Source organism: Lepisosteus oculatus, chromosome 1 (genome assembly GCF_040954835.1).
Source record: "Lepisosteus oculatus isolate fLepOcu1 chromosome 1, fLepOcu1.hap2, whole genome shotgun sequence".
Taxonomy (NCBI): domain Eukaryota; kingdom Metazoa; phylum Chordata; class Actinopteri; order Semionotiformes; family Lepisosteidae; genus Lepisosteus; species Lepisosteus oculatus.
This window is the reverse complement of record NC_090696.1, coordinates 19,015,086-19,035,500: the sequence shown is the minus strand read 5'-3', so window position 1 is coordinate 19,035,500 and position 20,415 is coordinate 19,015,086. Positions and strand designations below refer to the sequence as shown.

General features: G+C 43.2%; 1 protein-coding gene across 3 annotated transcripts in view; it reads right to left on the bottom strand.

Moving 5' to 3' along the window:
• rarga (retinoic acid receptor gamma a) overlaps positions 1-20,415 on the bottom strand; it is a 57,746-nt gene that overhangs the window by 20,555 nt on the left and 16,776 nt on the right. The window contains exon 1 of one of the 3 annotated variants that reach the window (XM_006629264.3): positions 5,778-6,338. The exons of the other annotated variants lie outside the window; for them this stretch is intronic. Coding sequence (XP_006629327.1) covers positions 5,778-5,922 — 145 coding nt within the window. The 5' untranslated portion in view covers positions 5,923-6,338. Of the gene's footprint in view, positions 1-5,777; positions 6,339-20,415 lie in introns of those variants that run through there. 3 annotated transcript variants of the gene reach the window in all.

Sequence of the window (20,415 nt, the reverse complement as noted above, 5' to 3'; positions counted from 1 at the left end):
GACAGCGGATAAATCAAACGAGCATAAGAGAGGAGGAAGGCAGTCAGTCCACATAACCGCGCCACAAAAACTGCTCATTTCTCATCTTAAGCAAAGTATAATATCCTTTGATTACCACATCAAACTCTTCACAATATTTGTGCAGGTTTCTCATGATTTTATCAATCTTGTATTATGCATTCACTTTTTGCATCCTGCTCCCCCCTAGTTTCTAGCATTCTGTGCTTTGCCATATTTTTAATGTCATTTCACTCCTCTTTTACCATGGTATACTACGGTACACAAGAAGAAATCTAATCCAGGGAAAAAGCGCAGGGTGAGAACCCGTGGCTCCAGACAGGATTGTGCTGTACTATTGTGATCTCCACTGGCAGACAGAGCTCTGGCACTGACTCCTGCAGTCTCGGGACAAGGTGTAGTGCTGGGGGTGTACAGAACAGCTGGACTCTGTGGCTTTAAGGATCCATTTCAAAAACACAATCTGTCAAAAATGTGCTGTATCTGATTCAGAGGGAGGGGGGAATGGGCGAGAGTGTAAATTAGAAGCAGGTATCCAGAGTTTGTGCCTTTGAAGTGGGAGTCTGGCACCCAGCAGCACACAGAGAACCATTCACAAGCCGAGCGCAGTGAGAGAATACACACACACCTCTGTGCCGCCACACACTCCTGAACAAATCTGTCTCTTACACACATGGCTAGATACAGGACGTTAAACTCTGCCTGATTAAATAATGCCCACCATATTTAATGGCCAGACATTTACACAAAACATCAACAAATAGAAGAGTGTTAAAAAGGTAAAGAACATTTTTTTTTCCCCAGCACAGTAACACAGAGTAGATTGTCAATTGAAGTATCCTGCAAAAACAGAGAATCCAGTGTAATCTACATTAGATCACTGCTTCCAACACTGTTCTGCTGCGCTCTAATAACATTTATGTTGGGTAGCCAGTATGTCAGCTTTCTAAACTGTCAGATGATAGAGTTACACTACTAAACCCATTCTGCTTCTAGGGTTATCACTCCCCTGTACACTGTAGACTTCTCAAAATGGAATTTACAATGAAAGAATACTTTTCTCAGTCAACAACTAAGCAGAAAAAAAGACAGGTGTTATTCTGCATGTGAGATGGTCTCAGCTCAAGTGAAGGAAGACATCCTACTGTCTGAGATAACAATACTCAGCCAGATCCAAACTGATGTACCACAGGAAGAAGTGAGTCCCAGTTTCAGGGTCAGGGGCCAGTTACCATCTCTAATCACAGCTAGGGAGATAAACAGTCTATAATACTGATGAAGACATACGCATTACTATGCTGAAAAGAGAAGAAAGGCTCCAAAGCCGAAACGTTGTGCTTCCTTTCTTCTCTTTTCAGCATGGAATAAACCTTTACTTGTTCCTTTGCAGCCTGCACAGGCTGACGCAGCTCTCCACCTGACCTACTTCATACCCATTGCCATGTACTTGAAATATGTTTACTCAGTTGAACACCTTTGCTGCTACTTGCTAGAGTGAATTAGCCTTCAGTAATCTTAAGAGAGACATCACTGACAAATGAACTCAGTTTGATTAATAAAGTAATAACTTTATTCCAAGCACAGGGTGCCCATACGTTTGTCTTAAACAGTCCGTGTTATTGAAATGCTGAACACTAGCCCTTCACTAGCCCATTTAACTTGATATTCTTTACAGCTCCGTTTGGCATTTGTGCTGCTGGTCCAAGCTATAAATTCCTCATTACAACACAGAGGTGAATTCCAGCAGAAAATGGAGAAGATTTCGCCTCTCCTCCCAGACCCTGTGGATACCAGCTCAATCAGCAGAAGAGGTCTTGAAAACCAGTAAATACACAGCAGTTTACAACCTCTTCAAACAGAGCCTGTGTAAGTGAAAGTGCAGAGAGGAGCACAGGCTGGATTTTTAAAAGCAAAAAAGATTTGCCTTGTTTACTTACCCTCTAAGATACTTTTACTAATTTACTAAACATACATGGAAGTCAAATGTCACTGGCAAAAAATAAACTTTAAAAGGTCTTCAAGTCTGTGACCAGTGAATTGGTCAATATTCTAGATTCTAGAGACTAAGCTATTAGGGTGGTCAATGCCCTGGGATTGCCTCAGCATACTTATATACGTTCCTCCTTACTCACATGATGTATGGCGGTAGATAAATTAAACTATCAATCTGGTAAAAGAGTCTGAAATTCTCAATTAGAAAATGTAACTTCGTAATAAACATCCATGAAAACAATAAAGAAATCCTAGCATGTCTTGCACCAGAGGGCTACACATGCATTCAGCCAATTGCTCAGTTTGTACTTCAAAGAATATGTTTCAGAGTGAGTAATGGATTAATCTACAACTGGGGATTGGAAAGGAGACATCAAAGCAGTTCAATAGAGCTTCTAATAAATTTCTCAACCTTTTTGAAAAATTGGTTGAAGCCCATTAAAGCCTTACAAACCACCAGAGTTGAGCCCAATACATTCCAGTCCTTAAAAGACACTTATGCAGCCACAGTATTATTAGATTATAGTACAGTATGTTAACCAAAGATAAATAGGCAAAGCTATAAAAACAGAAAAACAAAAATGGTAGAAGTGCCAACTGGGAAATCGACCCTGATCAGCCGTTACATCAGAGACTAATATTGCTGTGGCTGCTGCCTCTCTAAACTGGATTTTGCATATTCAAAATTGCAAGGTCAACACCAGTACCTCAGGGCATATTTTTTTTCCCCACAGGAAAGGGATATGGGTCTCATTTTCCTGCTAATTTAGATATTCTTTTACTAAAACCAGTCTAACGCCAAAACTGAGGTCTGTAATCTCGGAAACAAATCTGCAAGAACAGTGCAAAATTCTGTATGTTGCAAAAACAAGAAACAATACCATATGGTCACATCGAAGACAAAAGTATAAAAGTGCAGCTTTCAAATTCGAAATTGAAAAGAATAAGTTTTGCTATCCAAGTCCCAGTGATCTAACTTTATACAAGAGAGGAAAGGTCCCAGCTAATCCCATTACGAGACCATGGTTGGAAGTACAGGGAAATCTTAACAAGGGACTGACCAAAGCTCACTTCAGACTCCACCTGACAACTGCCCCCAACCAAACCTATTCCCTTCTACTCTGTATCAGCCCTGCTCTCCTCTCCCCACTCGGCCTGCCCCCACCCTTTCTACACACAAAAGCCGTGCTGGCTTTTTAATCCTTTAATTGAGTCTTTGTAATTATAATTAAACAACTACAGACTTCCATCCAGACAAATTAACTCAAATTAAATTCACAAAGGCACAAGTATCTCCCTCCAGCTCTCTGAGGCCTTTTAGCACTCCCTGAAGATGTCACTGTGCACCACGCTTGCACTGAAGTGACCGAAAAAGCTGGGGAGTTTCTATTTGCCTGTTTTCTTTTGTTGCAAACAGTGCACGCACTACTCGAAATCCTTATTCAGAAAGCTGGTGGAGATCTTTGAAAATATTTCCGTAAATGGCTGGAAACAAAGCTAAGTATCCCTAAGCTGCAGAAGAGGAAAGGTCATGAGATTTAAATGTTGTCATTTGTGGTGGTGGGCAGAAATGTTTATATTGACAGTTTGAAATAAATCATCAAAAAATACCTACTACAGCTAGTTCAGCTCCTGATACCTGACAAAACTATGTTGGTGTATTCTCACTTGAAACCCTCAAACCCAGCTGGCACACAAAGAAGCTAAACGTCTGACACAGGAGTCAACACAGCCTCCATAGCTCAGCACAGTCAAAAAAATGCAGATGTCTTGAAGTATATCACAGAAATAAGAGGAGGAGGAACTAATGGCCTAAACAAAGCAATGGGAGTGTGACATCTGCCACATTTTTTCTAGCACAAAATTAACTCCTGCTTTTCCTAATGTAACAAGAAACGGACTCATCATAAGTTTATACCTGTGTCATATCAATTGTTGTCAGATGACGGATAGGGTCGGAACCCCATCTATACCCTAGGCCGCTCCTGTTTTCTCAGACAAAGCATTCGTTCAGCCCACTGCTACATTTTCCAAGACTGGACTAAGTTCTTGTGTTAAAGCGGACCACGGTAAATCTGGACAAAAGCTTCACAGGTTACACCTTGTTTTTACCATACTGAGACATTGCACAGATCTGGCTTCACCACAGTTTGTATAATGCCTTCTCGTGGTTTGACAAAACATCCCTACACCTAGCCAACCCTTTGCAAGAGATTTCTTTACTAATTGACTTGGACAGATCAGGGACTAGAATTACTGCCTTGTTGTGTGCAACCTGTGGCACACACTTTACTGCTGGATCAAACATCAATGAATCTGCCCAGGGAAAAAGGATAATACAGTGCAACTGCTCTCAGTAATAAAGCACCATTATACCTTTTCACGTCTGATACTGTTGTGATGTTTAGAAAGGCTGTTAAGCGCAGTGCTGAAACTGTACACCACAAACACAGAGCCCCCTCAGGGCACACACTGGAAACTAGATTCCTATCTCAATCTTGTTTTTCTTCTCGGTGAAGAAGAAAACAAAGACCTCTTCGTGTAAAATAAAAGAAAAACGCCAGACTTAGTGAAGAAAAAAGTGAAGAAATAAGAAATAGTTTGCAACACCAAACCAGTGCCCTCACCATCAGAGACAGGACATTTGTCTTCATTAAGGAAAACACTGTGTGGATAACAGGCTCTGAAATGTTTGTGTCTTCAGATTTAATGAAGATTAATGGCTTTTCAAAAATGTTGTCGGGCAACAAATAAACAAATAAATATAAACTTAAATGGCAATAATAATAATATTTAATAATAATAAAATATATTGGCTCTTCTTTTAAATAGTAATGGAGCTTGTCTAAGACATCAGGGGCTCAGTGGCTGCACGCAGGGCCTCTTCCATGCTGAAGAGAGCCAGGACATATACAGCCCAGAAAGCTTTGGGAACTAAGTTAAATGTCCTTGTGTCCTCTAGCTGTTCTCCTGTTGAACCCCAAGCCCAAGGGCTCTGGGACAGAGAGAACTGGCTGGGCCCTTTGGCCCTCTGTAGAAGATCGGTTTGTTCTTCTGCTATCAACAAGAAAAAGCTATAGATTTCCAATAGTGTTAAAGGAATCGGAGCCCAAGCAGCAATTGTCTGAAAAAAAGGTTTAATGAAATCAATACTGAAAGAAAAAAATGAGATAATTTGGGCAAGTATGTTTCATAAGTTTGTTATGTTAAGCAAGGTAAAAAAAATGTTAAAAGAAATACCACAAACAATAGTAAAAAGTAATATGAATAATTTGTTTGATAAAATACTGATTGTTCGAAAGCTGACCAGCCATAACCAGCAACCACAGCATTTGTGGGAATAAGGAAATTCCAATCTGTACTGTCTGTTTCAGTACGTGTCAGATTTCCTCTCCTCTCTACCCAACTAATCTTCTTTCTTTCCGTTTTGAATATGAGTATGTCAATTTAAGTGGCTCTATTCAGCACACTTTCATCATTATTTACAGGCACTCAGAGGAAAATAAATACTCAGATACCGTATGTGCACATACATAAACAATCTCAGTGTGAAGTGTCTGAACTTTGTGTTTAGTACTGTACCAGGGCTGAATCTAATAAGGGCTTTTCTGTTTTTTTTTCTAAGAATCCACATAGAAGGAACCCTCCCCAAGTCTCTAATACAGTCAGTACAGAAGAATCTTGATTGGGTTGTTAGTTTAAAAGGGGGACAGCAAACAAGACAGAGCAGGAGAAAGAGAGAGATAAGGATGCAATGGGCCACTTACACTGAACACTGGCCGTCCCAGTCCAGGCGAAGGGGTCAAGACCCCCAAAGAAGGGGCTCGCCTTGCGCAGCATGCAGGCACCCCGATTGGTGACGTCGTAGAGCTGCCGGGGGGCCATCCCCAGAGCCTCCATACAGTCAAACATGGTCCACTTGTTCACGCCTCCCCCCACCCCTCCACCGGTCAATTGCCCCTTCCCTTGGACTCGCCTTCCACACGTCACAGAAAAACCCACTAAAAACAAAAACAAACCCCAGAGCGCAGCAAAACTGGTTTGGCACCTCCTATCTTAATTTGCTCCCCCAATTTGCAAGTCCACCCCTTGTGCAATTCACACCCGCCTCTCAGTGGGCACCAAGCAGAACTGTGTCTGACTCTCCCGTCCTCCAGCATAAGCCCCCTTTCAGCCTGTTTCGTAGTGCTGGTTCCTGGCTGGCTCCTGTAGTCTCCTCCTGCCCCTGGGCTAGCTGTGCGCTGTCTGCTGAAACAGACCTAAATAACAGGCTCGCACAACACTCACTGCCTCCCAGATACTGTGGATCAAACCAACTGCCCAGGCCCTCACAGGGGGAGGGAACCAGGTGGGGAGAGAAGAGGAGAGAGGACTGAGGCAGAGGGAGAAGGAGGGAGGAAGGAGAGGGAGGGGTGTGTGTTGAGTAGTAGGGGCTGTGCATTGTCTAATCTGGTTACAGGACAAACTTTCTTTCATTTTCCACTCTCTCTCTCTTTTTTCATCTTCTTTGAACATAAAATATTACCCCCCCCCACCCCTTTGTCCTCCACAATTTCCTAGTTCTCTCACTTTATTTTGCCCCTCCCCCATTTCCTTCTAGTAAATAAGTGCCTTTCTCTGGTTACAGAACAGAACCCCCTCTAATCATAACCATATTAAAGTACAGCCACAGAGGCCAAAACCACCACTGAGACAGAAAGAGAGACAAAGAGAGAGCGTGAGTGTGTGGTGACTGAGGGAGAGAGAAAAAGAGGGTCTGAGAGTACAATATAACAGCAGGTGAGAGAGACAGAGTACAGGGTGACTACAGGGGAGACAGAGGGAGAGACAGTACAGGGTGACTACAGGGGAGACAGAGGGAGAGACAGTACAGGGTGACTACAGGGGAGACAGAGGGAGAGACAGTACAGGGTGACTACAGGGGAGACAGAGGGAGAGACAGTGCAGAGTGACTACAGGGGAGACAGAGGGAGACAGAGTACAGGGTGACTGCAGGGGAGACAGAGGGAGACAGAGTACAGGGTGACTACAGGGGAGACAGAGGGAGACAGAGTACAGGGTGACTGCAGGGGAGACAGAGGGAGACAGAGTACAGGGTGACTGCAGGGGAGACAGAGGGAGACAGAGTACAGGGTGACTACAGGGGAGACAGAGGGAGACAGAGTACAGGGTGACTACAGGGGAGACAGAGGGAGACAGAGTACAGGGTGACTGCAGGGGAGACAGAGGGAGACAGAGTACAGGGTGACTACAGGGGAGACAGAGGGAGACAGAGTACAGGGTGACTGCAGGGGAGACAGAGGGAGAGACAGTACAGGGTGACTACAGGGGAGACAGAGGGAGAGACAGTACAGGGTGACTGCAGGGGAGACAGAGGGAGACAGAGTACAGGGTGACTGCAGGGGAGACAGAGGGAGACAGAGTACAGGGTGACTACAGGGGAGACAGAGGGAGACAGAGTACAGGGTGACTACAGGGGAGACAGAGGGAGACAGAGTACAGGGTGACTGCAGGGGAGACAGAGGGAGACAGAGTACAGGGTGACTGCAGGGGAGACAGAGGGAGACAGAGTACAGGGTGACTACAGGGGAGACAGAGGGAGAGACAGTACAGGGTGACTACAGGGGAGACAGAGGGAGAGACAGTACAGGGTGACTGCAGGGGAGACAGAGGGAGACAGAGTACAGGGTGACTACAGGGGAGACAGAGGGAGAGACAGTATAGGGTGACTGCAGGGGAGACAGAGGGAGACAGAGTACAGGGTGACTACAGGGGAGACAGAGGGAGACAGAGTACAGGGTGACTGCAGGGGAGACAGAGGGAGAGACAGTACAGGGTGACTACAGGGGAGACAGAGGGAGAGACAGTACAGGGTGACTACAGGGGAGACAGAGGGAGAGACAGTACAGGGTGACTGCAGGGGAGACAGAGGGAGACAGAGTACAGGGTGACTACAGGGGAGACAGAGGGAGACAGAGAACAGGGTGGTTGCCCTTGCTATGACCACTTTCAAAAGGGATCAATGCTACCATCACTGCAGATTCAACCACCCTTGTAAGACTTGTACTTGAAGATACATTCACAGTTGTAGTTTGCTTTATTTTTGGAAGATCATTACAAACTTATGAAAACTAAAAAAGTCCAAAGTTCCTGTACAATGGTCAATGAAGGTATTATTTAGTTTACCTTCATACAAACCTTACTTGTACTAACTTAGTATAATGTAAAAATATATTTTTAGTCAATATGCTTATGGCACATAATTATCCACTTAGAAAATATGTGGAATAGAAAATAATTTTAGACATTCTTTCTTTGTTCTTTTCCAAAATACAATTTCTAACAATTTGTTCTGAATTACCTTCCAATAGTTTTCAATTTTCCAGGACCAAGGAAATATGAATAATTTATCACCAATAGCATAGTTTAAAACGGAAACATCACCTCTTCTGGTGATGTATTTATATAAGTGTTTTAAAAGTAGTACTAGAATGTACTTAAAATATAACTCCACTACACTGTTACCATAGCCATTGTTGTAAAGTAAACTGTGAAGCACTATGAGATAGTGTTCACCTAGAAAAAGCACTGCCTAAAATAAAACTTGTTCAAATTAAGAAGACAACACAGAAAGGTGATCTGATGTCATCTAAGTGTCTCTGTTGCTGCCAGTGCTCATACTGTATCAGTAGCTTGCAAGCAGCTAAATCTGCCTGGAGCTCCACCCCCCTCCACTGGCAAAAATGGTACAGTCCGGTAGACTCTGAAAAGACACCATTTCCTGTCAATCTGTGCTGTTGGCTGGGCTCTCAGTAAACACACACTCAGACCCCCTCCCTCTTTCTCTTTTTATTTTTTTTGCTCCTTCTGTTTTTCTCTGCCCTCCCTTCTCTCATACTTTCTTGCTTTCTTTCTTCCCCCTCCCTTTTTCTCTCCCTCTCTCTCTTTTTCACATCTTGGATGTATTTAGGAACATCACATTTTTGGTACTGTTTATTGACTTAACTCTATCAGAAGAAAAGGCTTTGGAAACAAAGAAAACAAAAAAATCTTTTCCCTCTCTTTATTTCTCTATGTGTTCTTCTCTCTCCTTCCCTCTGGCCTTAACTTTTTCTTACTTATTTTGTTTTCCCTCCCTAATCCTGAATTCCTCCTCATTTCTCCTATCAAACGATCCTACCCCCAGCCCCTCGGCTTCAGATCCATAGTGAATTCCAAAGGGCACGCTGATTAGCTCAGAGACTATGCCCATCCTGGGGGGTGAAACAGCCCTGCAGCTCTAGATCCCTGGTCCCCAGATCTCAGCTGGTAGCATGTCTGAACTGGGTTCGGACACCAACCATCTGTAACTGAAAAGAGACCGAAAGAAAGTCTTGCAGAGAGAGAAGGAAACAGAAAAATCGAGTCAGGGCTAGTGCCAGGGTGTGAGCTGGTCTCGGTTGCAGTAAGGGGAGAGGCAGACGGAGAACAGAGACAGATGTCCGAGACAAAATGTCATAGGGTGTCCAGGTCGCAACTGAGATGAAAGAGAAAGACACAGAGCGATGTCCAAGACAGGGTGTCCTGGTCACAAATGGAATAAAAGAGAGTGAGAACGACATTCTCGATTTCATTCTCCACAGTTTTTCCAGCTTCAGTGTATCACTTTCATTTTCTTTCATTCTCCCTCTTAATGCCCAGCGCTCTGCTCTGCTCCTTTGCTTCCTCACATCAGTCCTCTCTCCCCTTCCCCCGCTTAATTCAATCATGCTTTTATTGGAATGGCCTCTAGATTCAATTATTATTGCCCAAACCAGTACATATTGTACTGCTCACACAATCCCTTTCTCTCTCGTGTTCTCCCTCCCCCCTTTTGTCTCTCAGTCATTTCACCAAAACTACTTTAAAGTTAACAAAGTTCTGTTAACTGTTTAATGCACTAAAATTAGGTTTCAATTTTTAAGAATGTGTTTATTCTGCCCTATCAGCTCTACTGAAGAATTCTGTTCAGCAATTCGATACATCACAATGCAGACATCAACATTAATACTGAGTACTGTGTTTCTGTGAAAATCTTTCTTTTTCAGCCTTCCAAAACCCTACATCCCACTCTCCTTTCTCTGCCACTTTTATTCCTTACTCTGTTTTTCCATTATTTTTAATAATCTCACGTCTTCTCTCTCTCTCTCTGTAAAGCGTCAGTTCAGTCTGACAGAACTTCACTGGGCAGGTCCGTTAAATTAAAGCAAGTCCTCAGCTGCCAGGGAAGTTAGTTTGGATATTTAATACACTCATACTACCCCCCTCCTAACTCCCTCCTCCTTTTCCTTCCCTGCTCGAGAAGCCTGAACTCTACAAGACACCCCCAGTGGGCCACTAACTTTCCCCCCAAACTTATCCTGCCCTTCCCTCTCTCCCTCTCTTTCTCTTGCTCTCTCTGTGCTAGTCCCTGTATTCCACAACTTTATTTTCCCTTCTTCCAGTCTTTCTCACACTCATCCCCTCTTTTGGTGCAGTACTTTCTCTGGAATCTCTCTATACAGTATGTGTATTTTTTCAGCACTAGACAGCTTTTCCTTATGTTCCTCTACTGCAGGTTTTAGACAGTCTATGCTTCTCTTTCGATGCTTTCTTTCTCTGTTCCATCTCCCACCACATTTTTCTCCTGCTTTGCCCCCTGTCACCACATGTCTACTGCCCCTCCGTTCCTCCCTTATTTTTCCTTTCTTTCCACACTGCTGTTTCTTCAGTCTCTGCCTCTCCATTTTCCCTTGTCAACTCCAGAATTTCTGCTAGTTTCTCTCGCAGACTTTTCATTTCTCTCTGTCTGTCATGACGGAGTGCTGTACAGTCTCAACACGGCCCTGTCTCTGTCCTATCCACACCTTGAGACAATTACTCTCCCCTCCACTTACCCCCCCAAGAACTAGAAACAGAGAAGTGGGGAGCTATAAGCAGACAGGAAAGGAGAGGCCCATTCTCTCTCTCACTTGCTCACTGTGTATATGTATCTAGCACAAACTCCCGCTAAGGCTACACTTACACACTGAGACACCAGTGTCCACATTAACACTCTGTAAAAACAAGCACACAGTGACACCAGGTATGGCAGTGGGAAACAGCACCCCTGACCAAGTCATACGACCTTTCTTGCCTTCCAATCTACTGCAGCAGAGGGTTAACACACTATTTTTTAAATACATTTATAAACGAATCAGGGACTGTTGTCTTCTTTGTGAAAATACACATAGCACTGTTTTTTCCTAATTCCAATGCTCACTGTGTTTCCTGCTTAATCAACACTATTGTCTACCATTCCTATTACCCTTTAGGATTGCCACTAACCAACAAACACAGTCACCTACACGCCACACGCCCTGGTGCTGTCTTTACCAACAGGACGGTTGGAGGCAGGTAAGAAGAGCCTGGCCTGCCTGTCTGGACACGGGGGATGTGCTGGAAGAAGCCTGGTCCGATGACAGAGACAAGCAGCACAGGACTGTCTTCTCCTGCCTCAGGGCTCAGGTTACTGAGGCATGCCTCTCTGGGCTGCACAATAACACAGCGACGGGGGACTTCTAAAGGAAAATCTAGAACGTCTCTGCAAGACCCCCAAAATTTTAATGCTGAAAAAAAAAACAGAATCAGAAATTCTTCAAGTCTCTCTCACCCTCGTGTTCTGGAAACTTCAGTCCGTGATCTGCCAAGATGGCTGAACCCTTCATACGACAACAAAACTGCAGGACGATTACATCCGTGTTCCTTGAAAATGCACCCATCGTGCTATATGCTTATTTTCACAATTTCACCCCGCATATCTCTAGAAAAACTAGAAGTCCAAGACAAAAAATACCTTCAGCCAACAGAGCACACATGTTTTCCCACCTGAAGCACAGCATGGGTGGCATTTCCTCAAATGGGCTTGGGTTGTGGTCCACCCCCCCCAACCTTGCACCTTTTTAAAGAGCATGTCTGATCATTTTCTATTCATGTATTTCTTTTATTTTAGATTCAATATGATTTACTAAGGTTATTCTACTTCCCAAATATTCTTTAAGAGACACCCTTCCTGTCTTCCTGTCTCTTGTAAATGCCGTTGAGTTTATAGAGATATGATCTTTTCAGCTAGCATTCACCACAGTTTAAACATATTTGTTCTTTGCATTCCATCAATATTTTTGAGACTAAACATGATTTATTACGTTACCACTGCATACCAAGAGAGCTAAGTTTCCCTTCCAGGCTGATTCACTCTCCAGTGGCACTGCTAACCGACTGAATGGTGACTGACTGATTTACCTATTATCTGAAGTCAAGATCTGTCCATTGTCTGGCTGTCCTACTGAGTGACTTACTGCTTGATTAACAGTCAGACTGTTAGACTGACAGTCTGACTGTGTGGATGTTGTATTGACTATCCAGCTGCTTTGCTAACTGAAAGGGCTGACACTAGAGATTGGGCTGGGTACAGAAATTAGGAATGGAAGGATCTCTGTCATGCTGCACAACAGTGCCTCCTGCTGGACTGTGCTGGTGTACATGCAACCCATTGCTTGCCTTTAATCAGTAATTAAGAGCTGTTTCTGTTTCAATTTACTTTGACCAATACAGACTTGTTAAACTTTTAAATGATAGAATGGATTATTCTTAAGATTATGTGAATGTCTGTGAAAGAGAAAGCTTGGTGACTCGGTGGTTAAGATAAAGGCTTTGTTACCAGGAGGTTCCCTGTTCAAGCATGTCACTGACTCAGTGTTCTACCTTTGAGAAATTTACTGAACCTCGGTGTTACTCCATCCAGCTTACAACACACAAAACAAGGTCCTATTGTAAGAAACCCTGCAGTAGTAGTTGTCAGAGTATGATTTCCTCTGTAAATCACTCTGAAAAAGTCTCTAATTAATGAGTAATTATTTTTAAGGAATTGTGAGATCCATCATTTCTGCATGAAACCAAAACCTGACTTGAATGTTTTTTTCCTAATGTTCAGCAATGATGTCATGTTGCTGTGAGCATCATGTTGAGTTAGCCGAAGGTCCCTCAATAGCCTCAGTGTGTGTGAGAGTGACAAGAGGGATGTGTTACTGTGCCTTGCCCTCAGGGAGAAAGCCGGACCCCCAGTCTGCGTGCAGGACTCCTGTGACACAATGCTAGCCCTTCAGCACTCAGGATAACACTGCATGGCCACCCACCGGCACTTCATTAGAGCAGCAGGGAGGTCAGTCACTGCCAATTTCTGCCTTGAACTGTGCTGCTGAATGATAAAAAAAAATATTTTATATAGCACCTTTCACAGAAATCATCTGAAAGTACTTGCTCTTGGCTCTGCAATAAATATAGATACAGCTGAAACGCACACAGAAATGAAGAAATGTTGGAAACAACCAACTCTGAGGTGGAACATGACTGCAGACATTCTGCATCAGTATATCACACAATACTGAACATTTAATCCAGGGCAAGATCTCCAACTCTGCTCCTGGAGAGCCCCTGTCCAACAGTATTCATCGTTAGTCCTTAAATAATCCATTTTTAAACACCTGGAACAATTTAACTACAATGAATCATCTGTTGTTTAATGAAGAAGATTATTTGACACTACAACCAGAAGCCCCTTTAGCGTTCAATATTCAGGGACCCCTTTATTGAACTAAGCACCTGCTTTATTGAAATTATCTTACAGACGTTTTCCTAATGTTTAAATACTAGGTGATATGGGGCAACCTGTAAACTAACTGGACTGGGACTCTCCACAACCCTTAATCTAGATGGAGAGCCTTTTGAACACAGACAGAACAAGGTCAGGGCAACTGAAACAAGGTCAATAAGCCTAATAAATATTGTTTATTAACACTTTGTTTTTTACTCTTATTGTTACACTTATTAATGATGGGCCTGACCTACATTTATTGAACAACAATTCAACCACGAAAATGGCAGTTAAGATGCTATAGATAAAAAAACTGTTGTGGTTTTGCAAAGTGAACAAGTTCGATTCTGTTTCTCTCCCTCTCTGGTTGGCAGAGTCCTGACGTCCCCCCCCAACACCCTTTTTGACCATGCCCTTTTCACATACCCCACCCTTGCCATCCTGGAGACCCTCCCCCCTCCCTCGCCATTGCCCCGTCACTGTCCCACACGTGCCCAGTGCAACCTCACGGAAAAACCCCACCCATCTTCAAAGACGGTCTCTTTATCTTCATCTGTCATCGGGCAGGCTCGCCCGCGCTCTTTCTGTGTTTCTCTTTGCCAGTCTCTCTCCTTCAGTTTTTTCACTCATGTTGTACTTTCATGCCTTCCAAGAAAAAATGACATCAACAGACCAGACGTACTGAAGACCTTCCAAGCAAAAAGTGACTTGGTGCTTTCAAAACGTATTTACTTCTTTTTTTCTGTTCTGTGCGGAAAAGTACGAAATAAATTAAAAGGGCTGATCTGACTTTTGATGTCCTTTCCAGGATTTGCTAACTCACCGTTCCCTTTTTATTTTGGGGCAATATTGAGAACAGTGATTTATCTTTCACAGACCTCGCTGTTTTTTCATGGTTACTTTATCCTTTTGTGCAATGTGTGCACACTCAGAACAGTGGTTCAGCATATGTCTTCCCCACTCCCAGGGCATGGTGGAGCAGACAGAAAGGCAGACAGAGCTATCGAACTCGGAAGGAAAAAAAGAGGTAGTGTAGGTTCTAGGACAGAGCAAAGGACATTGGAAAAGGGGGGCACAACAAGCAGTAATGGTCACTGCTGAGAGTCAGAGAGAAGGGAGGCTGTCGTGTTACTAGCTGACTGTAACTGGGACTCCCCAAGCAGTGGTATCTCAGAGATTGGGATGGAACTAGCCATCCAGCACTCTCTTGGCTCACAGTGACCCCTGCAGCCTCCTGGGAAAGTACAGTCACGTGCAGATTCTCAAGAGGTATTCCATAAGGAGCTTGGACCTCAAGATTTTCAGGCTTTGCGCGTGTGGGGTAGAGTTTTGAAAGTTTGTTGACCTTTTTCTTTCTCATGCTGTGTAATATGACCGAGGCTGTGTAGTCATGTTACTAGCCGACTGTAACTGGGATTCTCCAAGCAGTGGCATCTCAGAGGATGGGTTGGAACTAGTCATCCAGCACTGTCTCTGCTCACAATGACCTCTGCGGCCTCCTGGGAAATTACAGTCATACAGGGCTGTCAGTGACAGAGGTGCCTCTCTTCCAATCAACGCTAAACCTCCAGTACAGGGCTGCACTGCCTGTGAAGTATTGAAAGACAAGTGGAGAGAAGGCAGTGGAATCAGAGTATACTTACACTTCCTCATCATCCTCTTTGTGTTTCCAGTCAGGTAAGTATAACAAAAATATTAGATTATTCTACATTTATAAACCAAAGACCTGTGAGGGAAGGAGGAAAGACAGGTTGACTGTGTGAAGTGGTCAGAGCTGAGGAACAAAGAGAGACAGAGGCAGAGAAAAAAGGGAGAGTAACTGGATGTGTAGGGGCTGTCCAGACTGATTTGATATTTCTTTCATAAAATCTCCATGAAAATAATAAAAAAGGAAGAAAATCTGTTAAAACAACAAAGCCTTGAGACCCAGATTAGCTACAGCTAAACTGCTGTGGCAGGAACAGGACATCTGGTTGGCAATGTCAGAGAATACTCATTGTGAAAGTACGTGTACAGCACTGGGATGGGGGTGTCCCAGGCTGACATTTACCAGCTCAACTGCCAACCCCAGACTGACAGTCACTCCTAGCCTTTCACAATTACTGACACCTGACTCTGCTTCAACCACCTCTCTTTCACTTCAACTGTAAGATGCAAAGGAAAGCACAACTGAAGTGCTGACGTGTTACCATCTAGGAGCCTGATCTGGTCAGATCTCTGAAGCAGGGCCGGAGGCGGTCAGTACTAGGATGAAAGACTTCTAAGGAAAAATGAGATGCTGCTGTAAGGAGAGCTGCTAGAATATCCAAATAAATGGCAACATTCCCTAACTAGTGACCAAGGACACTGTGTTGTAGGGGGTACTGCTCATTAATAGGATCATTCAATAAAGTGAGGTCCTGACTATTTGGTCATTAAATATCCAATGGCACTATTAATAAACTTGGGTTATAACATTCATTGTCCTGGATAAAATTCCACTCTAGGCCTTTAAAATCTGGCATCAGGTTTATCCTTAATTCAATTCTGAAGCAACTTCTCACTTCTGCACTGCTGTGTAGTGGGATTGCTGGTGCAGACTGGCTGCTGTGTGTCACCCAGGTGGGTTCAGCTGGATGAAGTGGGTTCTCTCCGTTATGAAAAGTTGGGGATCCTTTCGGGGGGGGCCAAGCGCTATATAAATGCAAGGATCACAATTATTAAAATAAGGCCAACGGCAGAGAAGAAGGGAAACTGTTAAAGCATAGAGTCCGGAAGGCAGCAAGTGTGAATGATTAAAGATGAAAGACTGTGAAAAAGAGTGGCAGACCTACTGATTAGAGCTGTGAGACTCAGGGAGCCTGGCAGAGGGAGGCAGTGTGCACTAGATTTTAGAATTCAGACAGGGATGGTGGCAGAATGGGTGGATGATTAAAGATGAGGAACTAGGAGAGAGGGGTGGCTAGTACTTAGAGATGAGGTACTGGAAGAGAGAGAGGGAGCTGTTGTGTGCTAGTGATTAAGGCTGATGGACTGGGAGAGAGAATGAGACACTATTCTTAACAGGGAAAGAGCGCATACACTTTGACATAATCGTACATTTTCTCTGTCACACACACACACAGTTGTTTGCCAGTTCAGAGCAAGCCCTGGCTGAAACCCAACACTTCAAATCAAGTTTTATAAAAATAAATAAGTAGGTACAATGTGCTGTTTGTCCTCAGTGGCTTAAACACTGAAGTAACCTTTATTTTCCTGTTATCTTTTTTTTCCATAAAAATGTGGCATTCATTTTTTAATGCTCCTTTTTCCATTCCAACTTAAACCACTTCCCACTAGAAAGTCTCTAATTTTTATATCCCCCCTGAGGCTCAAGAACCGGCATGACGGCTCACTTTCCCTGTGTGAGAGAGTTTTTGTGTGTCTAATTGTGTGACTGCGGGTCAGAGAGTGTGTGTTTGTACTAGTGTACGTATCCGACAGTGTGAGTAAAAGAATGTTTCGTGCCTGGGATTGTGTGATTATTTCAGTGCGTATGTATCTGTGTGTGTTTTTAATTATGGAGTGTGTGTGTGTGAATATATTTGTGTTGGCATGTCTGTATGTGTGTCTGCTTGACTGTATGTTTCTATTTAAGATTGTGTTTAAACCGAGCGACAGTTTCTTTAGTGTCCTATAGGGGCAGTAAAGTGCAAAAGGAAAAGGAATATAACCTTCAATACAGTGCTCCAGAAGACTTTAAGACAAGACTCAACAGGTATAGTTATTAATTTTACTTTGTGCTCTACAGCTTCTTTTTTAAATCTAGGGTCATAACCTTACTTAAAAACAAAATCATAAAGTTTAAACAAATGAATGAGATTGATTAGATTTTCACTAAATATTTACCTCAATCACAAGACTGTAACTAAAACTACAGGATTCTCAGAAAACAAACTACAGGGCACAGGCAGATATCCTTCAGGATCTGTGGGTAAAACTCCTTACAGATTCTCAAGAGGTAATCCATAAGGAGTATGGGCCCCAAGATTTTCAGGCTTTGTGTGTGTGGGGTCACGTTTTAAAGGTTAGTCCACTTTTTTCTCTCTTTCTCATGCTGTGTAATATGACCCAGGACTATTTGAGTTACTCTCTACCTCCCCCTCTTTCTGTCACTCCCTCTGCGGCACCCCCAGTAGAAGCTAAAAAGTGCTCAGTCCAGATGTTATCTCATCATAAGTGGCAGTAATGGGCTTCCAGCTGTTTGTTTGAAGAGCTCAGATAATGACAGGGGGCAACTTGATAACAGCCTTTGACATAGACACATTGACACTTGCTTACACAGACACACCAACTCTCACTCACTGCCTAAAAACATGTTCCTGCAAAGAGAGACACACAAACGCATATATACTCTCTGTGAAAAGCCCATACCTAACAAAAAGTGTGAAAAGCAAAACACAACTAATGGATAATGAAGCACTCACAGTGTGGCACGGAGACAACTACAGAGGCCTTATAAAATATGTATGATGAAAATTGTCCCTTTCATTTGTAACTAGATGATGGAAGTATGACATGTCTGGGTCAAACTGACTCCTACAAGTGCACCTGGTGTGGGAAATATTTATTACACGATAAATATCTGGCTTATTACAAAAGATCACAGCTAGAAGTTTGATCACAGCTGTATGACCAGGCAATTCAGAACTGAATTGCATAATGTTGTTCTGTCCCTTTTTTGCTCGATTCTCAAAGCAACAGCTTTGTCAATTCTGTAAAAACATGTCAATAAAGGAACATTTACTGAATTTAACTAAATAATTGAAAACTTAAGAATAACAAGAAAAAATATGTACAGAAACCAAGAGGCAAACACAAAATGAAATAAAAAAATGATTTAGGAACTCATACACAAGTATACGTGTATACTGGACACAGTATATATAGATCAGGTGATCACAATCTTATGAAAGACTGCATATATTTCCCTCATTCCTCCTCTCACCCTCACCCTCTCTCTCGTCTCCATCTTTGTATGTTAAACAGGTATTTCCAAAAACGCTGCCAACTGTGCAGCTGTGGCACGCTGCTCTAACCTGTCAGTGCTGCTCTTTCCTTGGAAACGCAGCTCACGCACAGTAGGTGTGCCCCTGACTACTCTCTGTGCATGAGGCCTCGGCCTACTGAAAAATAAAGAGAACACTCCAAGACTCTGCAGCTTTTCATTCTTGGGCCGCAGCATTATTTGTCATTTTGTTCTGCACTCCAAAAGTCAAGCCTACAGACTGACTCTGGTTGCTTTAAAAACACAGACCACAACAGGGCAGGTCCCACTCTTAAATCACAAAAAAGTGAGCAAAATAAGACCTGATATTTTGCCTTGAAATGACATGTGCTGTGTTTACATTTTTCTTCCAAAGCTGAATTTTCTGGGTCACGTTAATTACCTGGAAAGGATTTTTAGAAATGCCAGGCAGTAAAAACCTGTAATCCAACAGTAAAGAACACTTACCCTAATAGTAATAATAAATATTAAAAAGCAGCACTAACCCTACGTTTATGCACAACCCTAGGTCCACTCCAAACCAAATCCTAGTCCTAATTGTAGCCCTTACCCACATCCAGCTGGTACCACATTGCTGTACCTATTCTTAATCTGACCCCTAAATCATATAGCCATTTCTTTGACCTTGACCCAACTCCAAGCCCTCACACTAATTCTAACACCGAAGGGAACAACAGCTCATTCCTATGAAGAACCTTAAGCCAGCCCCAACCTTAACTCAAGACTTTGCTCTAAGCCTAGTACATCTCCTAACAAGGGGTTGTCTTAACTGTGATCAGAACTTTAATCCTAAACCCTTATATTGGAACTCTATAACTCACCCCTGTGCTTAATGACTACAAGTCTAACCAATGGCATTGTTTAAATATATGGTGCGGTCACTCATTTGTAACCTCTTTAATTTATGGTATTTGTTTGACCTATTTAAGCAATTCCATGCTCCAAAGCACTGTCACTTTTTACACCCCATGAATACTTGTGTTTAAAAAACGACTACAACTCAATACAGACGAGTTATAACAAAGTGTGTGTGAGAGACAGCGCACATGTGTGTGCATGAATATATGTGTTTTACAGGCAGGATGTGTTCCCAGATTCCTCAACACCAAGACCTAACCCTGGGGCTGTCTTTCAGCTTCTTCCTAAAATACTGCAAGGATTAACTCCAAAGCAGTGGGGGGGGTTGAAAGGGGAATTGACTGACAGCTGAAAGACTGGCTCACTGCTCAGACAAGTCCTGACCAGCGGGGATTGGGAGAGAGGGCGGCCAGGAGTATGGAGAGGGCAAGGAGGAGAGGTGCCGAGAAATGGGGGGAAGGAGGGTTACAGTGTGTGTGTGTGTGTGTGTGTGTGTGCGGGAATTTCTTTCTGTGCACATTTTTTTTTTATCAAATACAGAACGGTCTAGGAAATCAAAATATAGATATCCTCCCCTGCTGTGGATGGTATGCCTCTCCACGTTACTGACCATGAGATGTCCAAGCTAAAATTAGAAAAGCAATATAGAAGCACTATACGATAATAACTTTGATACTAAGCCTCCGCCATTCTCCACCCCTAAAACATGGACCTGAGCAGCACAAAGCTGCCTATAAATGATGCAGACATGCCAAGATCCAGTGATGCTAGGGGAGGGAATGCGGAGGCTCCCAACAACAAATTTGAAACCCACCTTCCCTAGTAGAACTGCTGTCTCCATCTTTAAATCAACACTTAAATTAACACAGGAGCTTTATCACACCCTCTTCTG